This window comes from Camelus dromedarius, chromosome 10 (genome assembly GCF_036321535.1).
Source record: "Camelus dromedarius isolate mCamDro1 chromosome 10, mCamDro1.pat, whole genome shotgun sequence".
In the NCBI taxonomy this organism is placed as follows: Eukaryota; Metazoa; Chordata; class Mammalia; order Artiodactyla; family Camelidae; genus Camelus; species Camelus dromedarius.
Genome location: NC_087445.1, coordinates 37,096,998 through 37,111,745, shown reverse-complemented (window position 1 = coordinate 37,111,745; position 14,748 = coordinate 37,096,998). Strand labels below are relative to the sequence as shown.

General features: G+C 40.1%; 1 protein-coding gene across 1 annotated transcript in view; it reads left to right on the top strand.

Moving 5' to 3' along the window:
* Positions 1 to 14,748, top strand: part of TRPM3 (transient receptor potential cation channel subfamily M member 3) — a 724,277-nt gene that overhangs the window by 520,210 nt on the left and 189,319 nt on the right. Inside the window, exon 7 of the mRNA XM_064490266.1 lies at positions 6,568 to 6,642. Within this exon, the coding sequence (XP_064346336.1) occupies positions 6,568 to 6,642 (75 nt within the window). The remainder of the gene's footprint in view (positions 1 to 6,567; positions 6,643 to 14,748) is intronic.

Here is a 14,748-nt window from a genome sequence, read left to right as displayed (position 1 = left end):
AAATAAGCAGATAGCTTCCTGGGAGACTGTTTTAAAGGATTGTAATCATTTATATATAAATAAATCATATATCATAAATATTACATGTACTATTTATTTTGGTTCTTACTATGATTGTTAAGTAAGTCTCATTACTATATCATAAATACTACAGGTATTATTTATTTTTATTCTTATTATGATTAAGTAAGTCTCATTTCTTGATATTTATACCAAATATAAAGAGGCCAAGCCTGAGTGTCAACAATAGCACAGAGAGGGAGGCAGGTGGCAGAGGAAAGGTCTAAGGTATGAGTTACATGAGCATTTTGTTTCCTTGGAGAATTTTCCATTTTGGAGTAAGTTAGATATCCAAACAGTAAGAGGTTAAAGTTGGCATGAGACCATGGGGTTCCTTGCCCATGGCTGACACTGCAAACCTAGCATGACACTTTTCCCACTGAGTCTTGGTACAGCTTAGAACCATTTTGCATCCATTAAGATGCAGATTCTGCTACTGTAGCAATGACTCAAAACGATGGATGCCTAAATGAGGTAGGAGTTTATTCCTTACTCATATGTTATTCTGAACATGAGTCCAGATCTGATGTGGTAGTCTCACAGTCTTGAGGACTCAGTCCTTCTTCTTTCTTTTGCTGTGCCCACCCCTGTTTTCATGGTCCATGGGAGCTCACCATCATATCTACCTTCTGGCCAGAAGGAATCAGGAAAAAGAAGCAGGGGAGAACCATAAGCCTTCCCTTTATAGGCACACTAAGGAAGTCACATACAGTATTTTGGCTCATATCCTGCGAGTCAAGATTTGGTCACATGTTCACTCTTAGCAAAAAGGGGATTTAAAAATCTAATCTTTATCCTGGGCAAAGAGCTAAAATTCTACCACTATGAAGGAAGAGAGGAATGGATATTAGGGCACAGCTAGCAGTTTTTTTTGCCATACCTTTTCAGCATAACATTCCAGATGGTTATTAAGAATTAACTGGAGTTGGCTGGACTGGGGGAAGGTGAATAGCTCTGTGGTAGAGCACATGCACGAGGTCCTGGATTCAATCTCCAGTACCTCCATTTAAAAAAAAAAAAGAACCAGCAGGAATTGACATAAGATAAAACATATCTGCTGTTCATAAATAAGATACACCTATACCTTCCAGTATGTTCGTTGGGGAGCGTTATTCGTAAATAACTCCTGTAGCATATGCTTCATATCTTGCCCTTTCACTTTTCACCTGTGAGTTACTTGGTGCTATGTAATTGACAAGTCTGGCATCGGCTCTGGAAATTGTAATTTCCCCTTGAAATTGGATTGAGACAAGCTGTCTAAATTTATGTAGGTTATTTTAGACAATCCTGGTTTAGTAGGTCATCTCAAACAGATCCTCTTAGCTAGCCTCAAAGTAATTACATATGCTGTGCTGTGCATAATTTATGTGCATTCCATAGGGGATCCTTAGCTACGTATTTTGTTGCACATCATTTGGTAACATTTTAAATCCCTAAATATTAAAAATAAATAGCACAGATTCTGTGTTTCTATGACATTATGCTCTTGATATTAATGTTTCAAAGAATAATCTTGGAGAATTCTCATGTGACCCACACATGACTGTAATCTTGGCAGCAGGCAACAGAATGGATACTGGTCACCTCTCAAGTACTTCCTGAGAAGGAAAGGTTATAATGGGGCCTTGGCCTTGTTGGGGGAAAAAGGACAAGAGACCTGTCTCAGGGGCTAAGAGCAGTTCATCCTCTTACTCTGTTGAGGAAATGTTTGAGGAGACCTGACAAGCAGATGAAGTTGTAAGGGCTGTAAAGCCTTCTTATACCAGTTATCCAGTTGGACATTCCTACATTTTAATAACCCCTAAGTGATAACTGATAATTTGGCTAAATACAGCTGAAGGGCTCTCAAAATCTTCTGAATACCAGCGAATATATAATTGAAAGTATTTGCTGACACTGACAGTTATAAAAAGATTGATAGAACTTCTCTCTTAGTAAGTGGTGAATTCACCTTGTTTCATTCACCTTGTTTTAGAGACTGAAATACATGTATCATTATTGATCCACCCTAGTTAGTTTTCTTTTGGTTTTTAGCTCATGCTATTCAATAAAACCTAAAAGTTAGAGTTAAAGACAGTTGGGGTTTCCTTTCTATTTTATAAAGTGAACCAAGCCTAGGAGGACCTATTGCCATTACAGATTTAATGAAACCACAGGCAAGCGCTTTGAAAACAGACCTCGCCTTTCCTCTCTGGATGCTCTTTGTGTAGAATAGTTTCTTGGCCTTGTTTCTGCCTTGCTGAGTATCTTTTCCCCTTGTCTTTTTATAATCCCAAATTCTGAGCTATGGTGACTTTTCCTTTCACACAAACTAAGTCTCTGTAGAAGATGAATCCAATGTTTAGAAACCTCATTAGCAAATAATATAAACAAATGGCAAAGCAAAGAAAATATTTGCAACTAGGACAAAGGGCTCATTTCTATAATAAGCAAAGGGCATCCACAAATTCAAAAGAAAAGTCCTGCAAGAAAATGGGCAAAGTGTATCAACAGGAATATCACAGGGAAGAAAATACAAATGCTCAACCTCATTGAAAATTAAAGAAATAAAAGCTAAGACAACAATGAAATGTTTTTTAACCTCTCAGACTGACAAAAAAATAAGTTAAAAAATATCTGGCATCACTAAGTGTAAATGGAAATAGATACTGGCGGGTGTGCAGATATGGGCAACCTTATTTGGAATATAACTTGTCTACACCTATTAAATTTTAAATGTGTGCCCTTTAGCCCTGTAATTTTACTTCTAGGAATTTATTTTATGCATATTTATTGCAATATTATTTACAATAATAAAAATGGAAATAATTCAAAGATTCATCAGCAAGTGGCTAATTAAATTCTATGCAAACATACAGTGAAATACTCTGAAGTTATTATGAATAATACAATAGCTGTTTTGGCTCATATGGAAAGATACCAATAGTAATTTTTATGTTATTTTCTTGGGTCAAAGCCTACTGTACAAGAGTACAATTGTATGTTTATGATCACATTTATGTTTTTAAAAAATTATGTATGTATGCTTATACAACATATGAAAGGACAGGTAAACAATGATTAGTTATAGCTTCTAGGGAGTAGGACTTGAGGTGGGGGAGGTAAGGTGAGAACTGACAGTTTCCACCTAATACCTTTTAAAAAGCTATCAATGTTATTTCTTTTTTAACAATGACCAAATACAGCTTTTATCAAAGGAAGGGAAAGAGGGAGGGAGATGGAGGAAGAAAGAAAACCGGAAGTAGTCAGAACTCCCTGTGTTGGAGCAGGCTCACACACAGCTCATTCAACAGCTGTTTCATGTTGAATAGTGTCTGTAATGCTCACACTGGAAAAAAAAAAAGATCCCCACTATATTCTTGACTCTACTGTACTCTTAAAATACTTTGTATGGAGCCAAAATACATGTCACAAGGTCTTTAGCTTTTCAAAATGTGGCAAAAATGAGAATTCAAAATATCTGTTATTTAAAATAAATAGTGATGTCTCTCTCCATCGTACTTCCCCTTGACAGTTCCTCTGTTACTCCGCAAGTATTTGCTTGTGTACCTACCATGGACAAGCTCTATTGCACGATAAATAAGACACAGTTGTGGACTTGATGCACTTAGAGTTTTACAAATAAGTTAACAATCACTAACAATTGAGTTCTGTTCTAAAAACATTACAAGAAATAACTGATTTAATCCCTACAACAACCCTATGAAGTGAGTGCCATTATTATTCCCCTTGGCCAAAAAGAAAACTGAGGCACAAAGAGGTCAAGTAGTAGCCCCCAAGGTCAGACTGCTAATAAGTGGCAGACCCAAGAAGCCTGCCTCCGTCCATGCCTCGACCACTGCTCCACTGCCTCTCACTATGCAAAGGGCCGCATTATACTGCAGTGAGTGTTAAATGCCCTTTAATGAGATGAAGTACAACAGGAATTCAGACAGAAAGCATTTCTGGATGGCATGTTCACAGGGGTGTGTGGCCCAGGTATTCTCAGGAGGATTTTGATAACTGGAATATGGGCAATGGATTGCAAGCCATGCAGGTGAAAGCTTTTGATATTTAGACATTTAGTGCACAGCATGTGGTCTAATTACATTTATTTGACTTTCATTAAATTATTCATCCTAATCTGCATAAGCAGAATTTCCACTGCAAATATAAATAAGGTCTACATTAAACTAGGGTTAGTTTTTTAGGAAACACAATCATCAAAATCATAAGGAAAATATATATATATTTCAGTTTCCCTTTTATTGATGCTTCATCACCCTATTGTGATGTGCAGGTAAAATATAGTGCAGTATGAAAAATGGGACATTATTATGTACATAGAGATATAGATACATATATGGGGCAGCAGCAGCTATTCATACTCAAAGGGTTCTATGTATCTATAAGTATATATTATCATATGTGTTATATATATGTATATATATAAATATATTTCATGTAGTTCACTGCCTTTATTTTCCAGATAGGAAAGCCCACTTGGAAAAGGTCAATAAAGTGTCCTGCCTAAATTCATACAGTGAATTAACTGATGCAGCTTTTACCTAAACTCAGGACTCTAAACGCTTATTCTGCTGGTCTTTGCTCAGCATTGTCACTACCTTATATTGGGAGGTACTTTTCTAATTCTATGTGACACAGCACCAGAGGAACTCAAATAAGAAAAGGTTCTACATGCACCCGAGCAGGGAGTAAAAGCAGGGCCTTTAGAGTAACAGCCTCATTTGCTGCAAAAGCCTTAGCCCTTTATTCTTCCATTTTCCCCTTGAGGCCGTTTTCTCCACTGCATCCTGAAGGGTGAACAAGGAAGTATTGAGACAGTTGAGATCACAATTAACAGATGCTGGATTTTCAGACATTTCCATTTTTAACCATCAACAAATCTGCTACAGATCTGGTTAATCTGCACTAAAATGTCATTTAACTTTTGTTCATTAGGGTTTGGAAACTAGGGATGGGGGTAGAAATAAACTAAAAATACCTGTGTGCTACTCACTCTGCAGGAAAAATGTAGCTAAGCCAAGTTTGTACTTGATTCCTTGAACAAGTGCTTCTGTGCTAAATTTCCAGGAGGGTTTGTGTTATCGACTCTTTGAGGTTTTGCTCATAGGATTTAGCAAGCGGTCTAATTGTTGCACACAGCGGTAGAGTGGCCTGGAGAGGTGTGTGCTCCCATGCTGAATTTAAGTTCCCAGGAATGTGCTAATCAGTAACTTTCCAGAAAACATACAGTAGTTCCTGTTGCCTTGTTATTTTCCAAACTATTGAGAATCCAGAAGACCCAACCCTTCTATTTTTGTGCTTCTAGGGATATTGCTTTGTGTTTTCCCAAGTGAGTACATTCTTACTTAAAGGCAGCTCTGCCAAGTTATGAGCACTGAAAATTACCAAGTGATATTCTGTGAAGAGTGGGGTGAGATGCTGCATTGCCTCTCAGCCAGCTACCTCCTGACCAATGAACAGTCAACAACTGCCGCAAGTTGTGGCTGCTCTAGAAGTCTGGCTTGATCCTAGAGAAATAGGGCTGGAAGACATAACCTGAGAATGTAGGACCCTCCGTAAATGCTGTTTTAGGAATTCAGACAGAAAGGGAAGGAGCAAAAAAAGGCAGAAACAGATTCTCCTGAAGCCTAGATTTGAAGTAAGATCCTGCCTAAGTCAGCTAAAACTAGCTTGTTAATAAGTTAACAACTCCAGAGACATAACTTACCATTAAATTTATCTCCCAGTTTGGGCTAGAATAGCCAAATTGGTAGGAAATCTATTATAATGAAATGGCTTTGATGACTTTTGAAAGATAGAACAATAGATTAATAGATAGATATGATATGATAGAGATGTGATATATATGACTATCTATCTATGTACTTCGTCATTTTCTTGACTGATGAGAGAAGAGAAGGAAATGTGGGAATCGCTTCAGTATTAGGTATGTTGAGTGACACATTGGCATTGGTTTCAAGTCCCCTTTAAAAAGAAAAGAAGTTTGTACATTAGCCTCTGGAAAAGTATTTCTTTTAGGTCAAAAGTAGCTAATCATGTGAGAATAAGGTACATATCTCTAGAAATCAGAAAAATGTTTTTAAAAGGAGAAAGGGAGGATTCCAGGTCTTAGTCTGGGAAGACATAACTATAATTAGTATAGCAACAATAAACATTTCTTGAGGATTTATGAAATGCTAAGCCTTGTTACAAACATTGAACAGGGATTCACTTATCTAACCCCTTAACCACTATAGCAGTTGTCTAGGCTGAAACAGAATAATGAAGGATACTTCTTATAGCAAAGAGGATGTTTACTTTAAGGACCTGTTTGACTAAAGGAGCAATGAAACAAGGTATAGCTGGTAGAGAGGGCTGTTTGATGCTTTGCATAAATCTGAATATGCAACTTGGGTTGCCACCACACATGTAAATTTGTAAATTGGGTAATCGGTCTTCTTTAATAAAATGTGTATCTGACCATTGGGTTGTAGAAATTTCAAAGATTTTATTTTTTGACAGGATGCCTGCCGTTTTTCTCTCTTGACTCCCGCTTGTTTTATTCATTTTGGGGTAGTTGCCAATTAGACCCAATTGGTAAGTATAATTAATAGACAACATGAATTTCCTTTTAAACCCCAACCAAGAAAATTAACCATAGAAATATTCATTTCCTTTACAAATTCCTAACACTATCCCTCCTATGACTGCTGTTTATCTCTATCTCTTCTAAGACATCCAACCACAACAGAGGTTAGTTACTCCCTATTATTTATCATCCTAATAATACCATGTAATACAGAGAAGAGAGAAATGCACATTTATTGAGGTCCTAGTATGTTCCAGGCACTGTACTAGCATTTTCATATATACTATCTCTTTTAATAGTCATAAAAACCCTTCAAAGTAGGAATTATTATCTTCCTTCTTTATAGTTGACAAAATGGTACCTCAGAGTAGTTAAGCTCTGGTTTTACAGCCAGTTAGTGGCACAGCCAGATACAAACCTCGGCTGATGTGACTCCAAAACCCTGGCTCTTTTCTCCCCACATAAGGAAGCATTATTTCATTCAAAAAATACTCCCCTAAAATTCTGTTACCTTAGAGGACTTGAGGGTCATTATTTCATTCAACAACTGTTTAAACACAGACTCTTTGCCTGAACCCTGGTTCAGCTGGGATTAATCATCAGCAGAATTTTGGGGGGAAGACAGTAGTTAGCAGTAAGATGGTGGAGGAATTCACAGGAACAACATGAGGAAGAAGTAGGACAGGGTGATAGCATGGCGGTAGGGGTGAAGACAAACAGAGGCGCTCCTGATCGTGTACCCATGGCTACAGTCTTTCTTCATGTGACTCGTGGACTTCCCTTTGTCATCCTATGCCTGAGAATATATGAAGGAGGCTGGGAAGGCAAAGGGACGTTCAATTGTCATCACTGGCATCTTTTTTGATCATTGCACCATCATCCAGTGCATTGGGGTAACCATGACATGAAATTTCCCATCATTGAGCTCATAACTCTTCCATGAGATAAGTAACAACTCTGTTAGTTGAAGGTTATAGACAAACTTCATCCAGGGAGCCCTGAAGTAGGAAGCAGCAAATTTATAACCTCATAGGCTGACAGCCCTCTGTTCAAATTGTGTGACTTGAAAAAGATGTTAAACTTTCTCTAGGCAGGTTATATGTGTATCAGGAACATCTCATTGTTTTCTTTGGATGCTCTAACCTGTTTAGCCCAATTATTCAAACTTTTTACTACTGATAGACTCAGCTAATCAAATAGAAGACCATCCAAAATACAAATACCAAATTCATGATCAGTTAATTTTGGACTGTGTTGACTTGCCATTTTTCACATGCCCTCAACTGAACATGTTGTTCAGCATTTTCTCTGCCTTTTAAAGAATAGATTGTATGAAAAACAGTTACAGTTTAAACATCTGCCCTCTTTTCAACTTATGAAATGACTTGACACAAGTTGGCTGTGACCCTGAACTCTGTCATGCTTGTTAATGAAAAGGCACTTCGTCAATCAAGACAATAATGGAGTCAAAAAAATAATATTGGGGGAATAGAACAAATTTTAGTGAAACCGTCTTGGTATTTGCCTGTCTTATTTATCTGACTTATTTTCCAATTCAAGCTAGGAGCTCTGTCTTTTTTAGAAAAGAGCCCATTCCACGTCAGAGCTATCTGTTCAGGGAGTGGGACAGTTCCTGTAAACAAAGGAATATGAATGGGGAACATCCACCTTTCTGATGAGATCTCTTAGGTCCTTTTACGTGTAGGGAGGAACGCTGGGTTGCAAATGCTTGACTGGCATTTTAGTCTCCAAGTCAGCAAACTTTACTGTTGCTGGTCAGAACTAATAGGTTCCTCTCATGATAGCATAATCTTTTTTTTTAATTGAAATATAGTTGATTTACAGTGTTGCATTAGTTTCTGGTGATAAACCTTCTTGATGGGACTCAGCCTCTTCTTTGTTTCACTGCTAATCTGAAGACCTCCCATATCTTCTCATCTGTTGTTTTTCTAGCTTTCCCCTCCTTTCATAATGCCTGTGGATCTTATGTTCCACCCATTGTAAGCTACTTGCGATTTCCCATAATGACATACCCCACTGGATGTGTTTGTGTCCTGTTTTAACATTTGCTGAAATTCCGACCTCTCCTAACTCTACTCTTTGGCAAAAACCTACACTTCAGATCTCAGCTTGAAAATCTTCTCTTGTAAAAAAATCCTGTCAGAAACCACACACACCGTGATCCTGTTAGACTCAGTTATTCCTCACATAGCCCACGTTTCTACAACACTCTGTATAAACCAGTGTCGTCACGCTGTCTCTTTGGTAGCGTGCTTGTCTATCTGCCTCCCTGCACCGCGTCCCCTGCACCTGTAGATTGTGAGCTCCCTGGGAGCAGAGCCTGAGTCATATTCACTGGTGTTATCCTGCAAACCTAGCAAAGTGCCTGGCACATGCAGATGGGTAGGTGCTCAATAAATTTTTGTTGTAAACATCAGTATTTGGTTTTCTGGCCTTATTTTTAACTCTTGTGTCCAGCCTGACATAAAAATGCAATAGAAGAGTTTAGATACTAAAAGCTATACAGAAAGGACGCATAATAAAGCAGTAATACATGGACAGAGTCAAGGAGAATAAAGGTGAACATGCACAGGCAAAGACTATCATGCATACTTCCAACTGTCATAGGCATAAAAGCATTTATTCTGGAAATTTGACTGCATTTCTGTTGAATCATGCTTGTTATTAAATCATTTCCATCTTGTGGATATAGAGAATCTAACGATATACATTTTTTGTAGCAGCCTATGCCATCATGGCTTCATTATTTCTGTTTGCATAGAAAAAGGAATAAGCATTGACTTTTCCCCACTTACCTAAAGTGATAATTGCCTGTGGCCACTTTTTGGTCTAGATTAGGATCAACCATTCAGTAGAAATGCATAGCTAACTTTAGAAAGTTTAGACAAACATAAAATAGATGGGAAAACCTGTGCTGACTGAGTACTTTTCTGCCATAATCAACAATTTTACAGTGGGATATATTTAGAGAAGATAAGGTATCTTATTCTCTAGGGGTCTTTAAAAAAAAAAGTGGGCTAAGGGTTTAATTCATTAGAGATGAGTAAGGCCAGGGAATTTGGCATAGGACCCTTCAAAGCCCCTTTCCAGGATTTAAAATAATTTGCCCATCCTTTCAAAATATTGTTTGGATCATTTCAAGCCATTGAAACTAGTGGATATAAAAGTCAAGCAGATTTCATACAGGCTTGGAAGATGGCTAGAAATAGTGCTCCCAAGATGTCAGTAATAAAATAAGTTTTAATCCAATAAAAATCTTTTAACTTGAACCCTCAGCTAAAGATCATTAACCCCTGAGAGATTTGAAAAAAATAGAGATGTTATGCCCTAATATTGGCCAAATAAGCACACTGCTTTTTTTTTTTTTTTTTTGGCATCCATTGCTGAAGCAAACAAGCAGCTCTTACCCTCACTGAACAGGCTGTCCCTGTTCTGCAAGGAGGCCAGATCTCACAAGCTGTGTGGAGCCCCACATGCCACAGCCCTGCAGGCAAACACTGAGGTCCTAAATCTCAGTCAGAGGAATCAACAGTTCTTGTTGGCTAATGAGCCTTGGCGTCTCTGGGTCCACATGCGGTTCTGTGGGCAGTTCCTGCCAGAATGAGGTAGGATGAAAAGAGCAAGTGCACCTTTGCTGAAACAGGGGGATGAGGATTGAGGAGTCAGCTTTTATGGTCATCAGACAAATCTGAGCTGAACCCTTCCTCATTAGCAGCATTTCTTCCACCCAGAGGGAGCACACAGGAAGTGAGTGTTGACTCTGGTACACAGTAGAATTTATTATGAAATCGTGGGGGAGTTTGTGGAGAAGTGGAAAGTTCTCTTCACCCTGTATTTCCATTCTTCAGTTCTCTTTTCTTGGTATGCATGGGGCAGTGTTTATTTTGTTGATTTATTTATTTCCACTATTCAAGTAATAATCATTGTCATGAGTACAAATTATTGTTCATAAATTTAGATATGTAGGAAATGTCACATGATAACAATTTTCCTTAATTCAAATAAATCCAATTCCAAGCCCCCTTTCCATCTAGCTTTGATAAATTCAGTTCTTTATTAGGTCTGTCCCACCCTCTTTCTCTCCCTTCTCTAGCCCTCCCCCTCCCTCTCTCCTTTCTTCTTCTCTGCCCCCGTCTCCCATCTACCCCCACCTCTCTCCCTCTTTCCTCTCTTCTCTTGTCTCCCCACCCTACTCTCCTTGCTTTCCCCCATCCCGCATCTTACGCTCACAGTGCACCTAGAAAATTGGAATAGGGCTTCTTAACCTCCCTCAGTCAAGGTTACCCCTGATAACAACCACGGTCTGAGCCTGCTTGGTGCCCCCCCAGGTGGAAAGCTCTGGGGGCCCCTGGCCCTGTAAAGCCAGCAGGATCTTTGCTGTGGTGGCATCTCCGTGCCCAGGGCTCAGCATCCCGAGGTGCACTTCACAGCAGGCCCCCTCAGCCCAGACACCTGTGCTAACCCCGCCCTCGTGGAGCTCACACTGGAGTAGGAGACAGAAAATAAATAAGTAAAATATGTAGCGTGTCGCATAGCGATAAGTGCTGGGGAGAGAGATACATCAGAGAAGGCAGGAAGCGGAGTGCAGGGAAGGAGCTGCAATTTTCAGTATAGTAGAGGGAGGCCTCCCTGAAAAGGGGATATCTGAGGAGAGATATGGAGGAAGTGAGGAAGCGAGCTGTGTGATGTCTTGGGGGAGATCACTTCCAGCAGAGGAAATAGCAATGAAAAGGCACTGAGGCAGGAATGTGGGCAGCATGTTTGTGGCACATCAGGAGGCCTGCATGGCCATGTGGACTGAAAGAGGAGAGGGGTGAGAGAGGAAGCCAGGGAAGGAAGAAGGCCAAGTCCAGGGAAGACTGTAAGACCCCTGACTTTCACGTTCACTCTGTGGGAAATGGGAGCTTGTGGAGTTTCTAGCAAAGGAATGAGTGGTCTTGTAGATTTCAATGAATCACTCTACCTGCTGAGCTGAGAGTAGCCTGAATTGGGAGCAGAGATGAAAGCAGAGATGCTGTTCAAGAGAAAATGGCAATTATCCAGGCAAAAGCTGGTGGTGGCTTGGTCTGGGTGTGGTAGCAGTTGAGGAGATGAGAAGTAGTCATATTCAAGCTATACTTTGAAGGTAAAGCAGGCAAGATTGATCTGGCATAGCTCCAGGCTTGGGTGCTGATCAGCTAGGAGAATAGAGTTGCTGCTTTCTAGGCTGGGGAAGACTACAGGGGTGGGGATGGTAGGCACGAGACAATATCAGGAGCTTGGCTTTGGGTACGTCAAATTGGAGATGCCTCATAGTGTGTGTGGAGACACTGAGAAGGATGTGATTATGTGGAGACTGAAGTTCAGTGGAGATATTTGGTCTGGCATTATAAACATGGAAGTTGTCCATGTGTAGACAGTATACGAAACCATGTGAGTGGATGTGACCAGCAAGGGAGTGTGTCAGCTTGGTTGGTTTCTCATTGATCATAGGCAGACTTGGGCTTGGCAAAACTAACAGATGTTGCCACATATGAATCATATTTATCACATTAGTTAGACTCAAAGGTTGGCAAACTATGGCCTGTGGGCCAAATCCAGCATGTTATTCATCTTTGTAAATAAAGCTTTATTGGAACACAGTCTTGTCCACACTCATTCTTCTGTCTGTGGCTGTTTTCGTGCTACAGCGGCAGAGTTGAGCACTTGCATTAGAGACCATCTGGCCTGCCAGGCTGAAAATATTTACTATCTGGCCTTGTCCAGAAAAAGTTTGCTAACTCCTGTTCAGGCTTTAAAATAGACTTTTGGGAATATAAACGGGACATTTCAATCCTACTCCATGGGCTTTCATCTTGGTTTATTCCAGGGGGCACATTTTCAATTTCACTTCTTTTCACAGGGAAAAGTCTCCACTCCTTACAGCTTTATGTTAGGGCAGTGGTCCTCAAAGTATGGTCTGGGGACCAGCAACAATAGCATCACCTGAGGACTTGTTAGAAACGCACACTCTCAAGTCCCATTCTAGACCTGCTGATCCGAAGCTCTGGTGGGTAGGGGAGCAGCAGCAGTGTGGGTTTTAACTGCTCCTCCAGGTGATTCTGGAGCATGCTAAGCTTCAGAGCCACTGCTAGAGCAGACACTGACTGATAATGAGGAGCTGAGAACTGGAAATGTGCATTTCTACACACCCCTTCTTGTGATAATTTTCAATATACAGACTAGTTCTTTTCAGGCTTTTAAGAGCAGTCCTTAAGAGTGCCACGTTCTTATATGTAACATTAGAATCGCCCATTTTCTAGAATGATGGAATGCATGTTATTGCAGTCAAATGATTCTTAGTGGCAACAGTAAGAATAAGCCAAGTGGCTGTTTCACACAAACCAGACAGAGTAGGATAATGAGGTTAAACGCCCCCAGTGATGAAGGACCCGGCGTCCCCACTGCATGGCCCTGGGCCTTGACTGTCTCCCGTTCCCCATCACAGCACTCCAGTGTGCCTAAGTGATAGAATGTAATGAGGCATTTATTTGTAAGAGAGAAAAGTAGAAGGGATTTATTTCCAGCACCATCAAGGATATGCTAGAATAGAGAGAAACTTTAAATTGACATCTTCTCCCTCCAGGGTTTATGCAGGTGCTGCTGTACTGTTGCTATTTTCCTTTGCTTAATGATCTAATCCTTCCCTGGAGCTTCACCCCTCTGTGTGTCTGTGATAATGAACAGCTAGGATTTATTTAGATGGAGCTGGAAATCTGATCTCAGACATCAGGGAGGAGCAACAAGCAAGTCGTGGCCCTTTTAAGCCAGAAAGAGGTGAACAAAGAACAGGGAACAAACTGAAGCCCCTTTCTCAGTATCTGGAATTGGCATCTGTTTTTAAAATCTGCTAGAAATGAGTTTGAGACCCTAAGACATGAGAGAGATAGAATAATCATGTGTACTGGTTTCCAAGATTAAATAGTTCTGGTTTATACCTGTCATCCCAGAGTGGTTATTAATGACGACCCCATCACTTGCAAGAGTATTCTGGTATTTATATGATACATCACGTTGTCACCCTAGCGAGAGACAAGCCAGCAGAGTGTGGAGTGCAGGCCCCGTGTTTCCTAACAGGTCTCTGTTTGAAACCTCATTCAGACATGCGATTTAGTCTCAGTGCCTCAGTTTATTTAACTGTGAAATGGGGATGATAATCTCTCTATCACAGGGTTGGTGAGCAGATTGAATGAGCATATATAACCCACCCTGTTGAGTGCCCAGCACCTGGTGGATGCTTAGTAGCTGCTACTTCCTCTCTGGGAGAAAAAAACTGCCTTCAGTCAGTTGACCCAGTGGACTTCAATCCATGAAGCCATTCACTGCAACCTAGAAATTATAAGCCACCTTGTTTGGGGCTCCATTTGTAATAAGCTTTTAAAATCCATTGCAATTGTTGTTTCCTTTTAAGGAGCTATAAGGACATTAAGAAAAAAATGTCTTTCAGAGAAAGCCATATTTGCACTTAAAAAATAAGGTCATGTTCACAAACTTGAACCAGAGGCTCAAGTTAATTAGATGCTACTGCAAAGTGAATGCCAGAAACAGAAATGACAGAATTGTAATTCATGGTGTTGGAGCTTGAGAAAGCCTAGTAAATTAAAACTCACTCTTGACAGGACAAGATTCAGATTGACTGAAATTGGATGCTGGAGTTGGGCAGATGGAGATCAGAATATCATTTTTATTAATGATGAAGTTGTTGGAGATAATGACTTAGTATGAGGGCCAAATGGGCTTGTCAGCTCACCTCAGCCCTCAGAGAGCCAGCCAGAGGAGAAATTTGGGTCTGCAGCAAACAACTTTACTAATATCACTGATTGGCACTAGTCCATGGTGGCAAAGGAAGAAAGAAGCTAAATCCTCCTCACTGAAAGACTTTTAATAGACTAGTGCTATCTAGTCAAGAAACATGGACAGACATTAGTCACAACTAACCAGTTTACTCAGTTCTATATGTGGAGAGGAGCATGAGAAGGACAAGGGGCTAGATGTGTCACCCTGATGGAGCTCCCTCCACAGGGACACTTAAAACCAGAGGAAAGAAGGTTCCCCAGGACATTGTCACCATATTT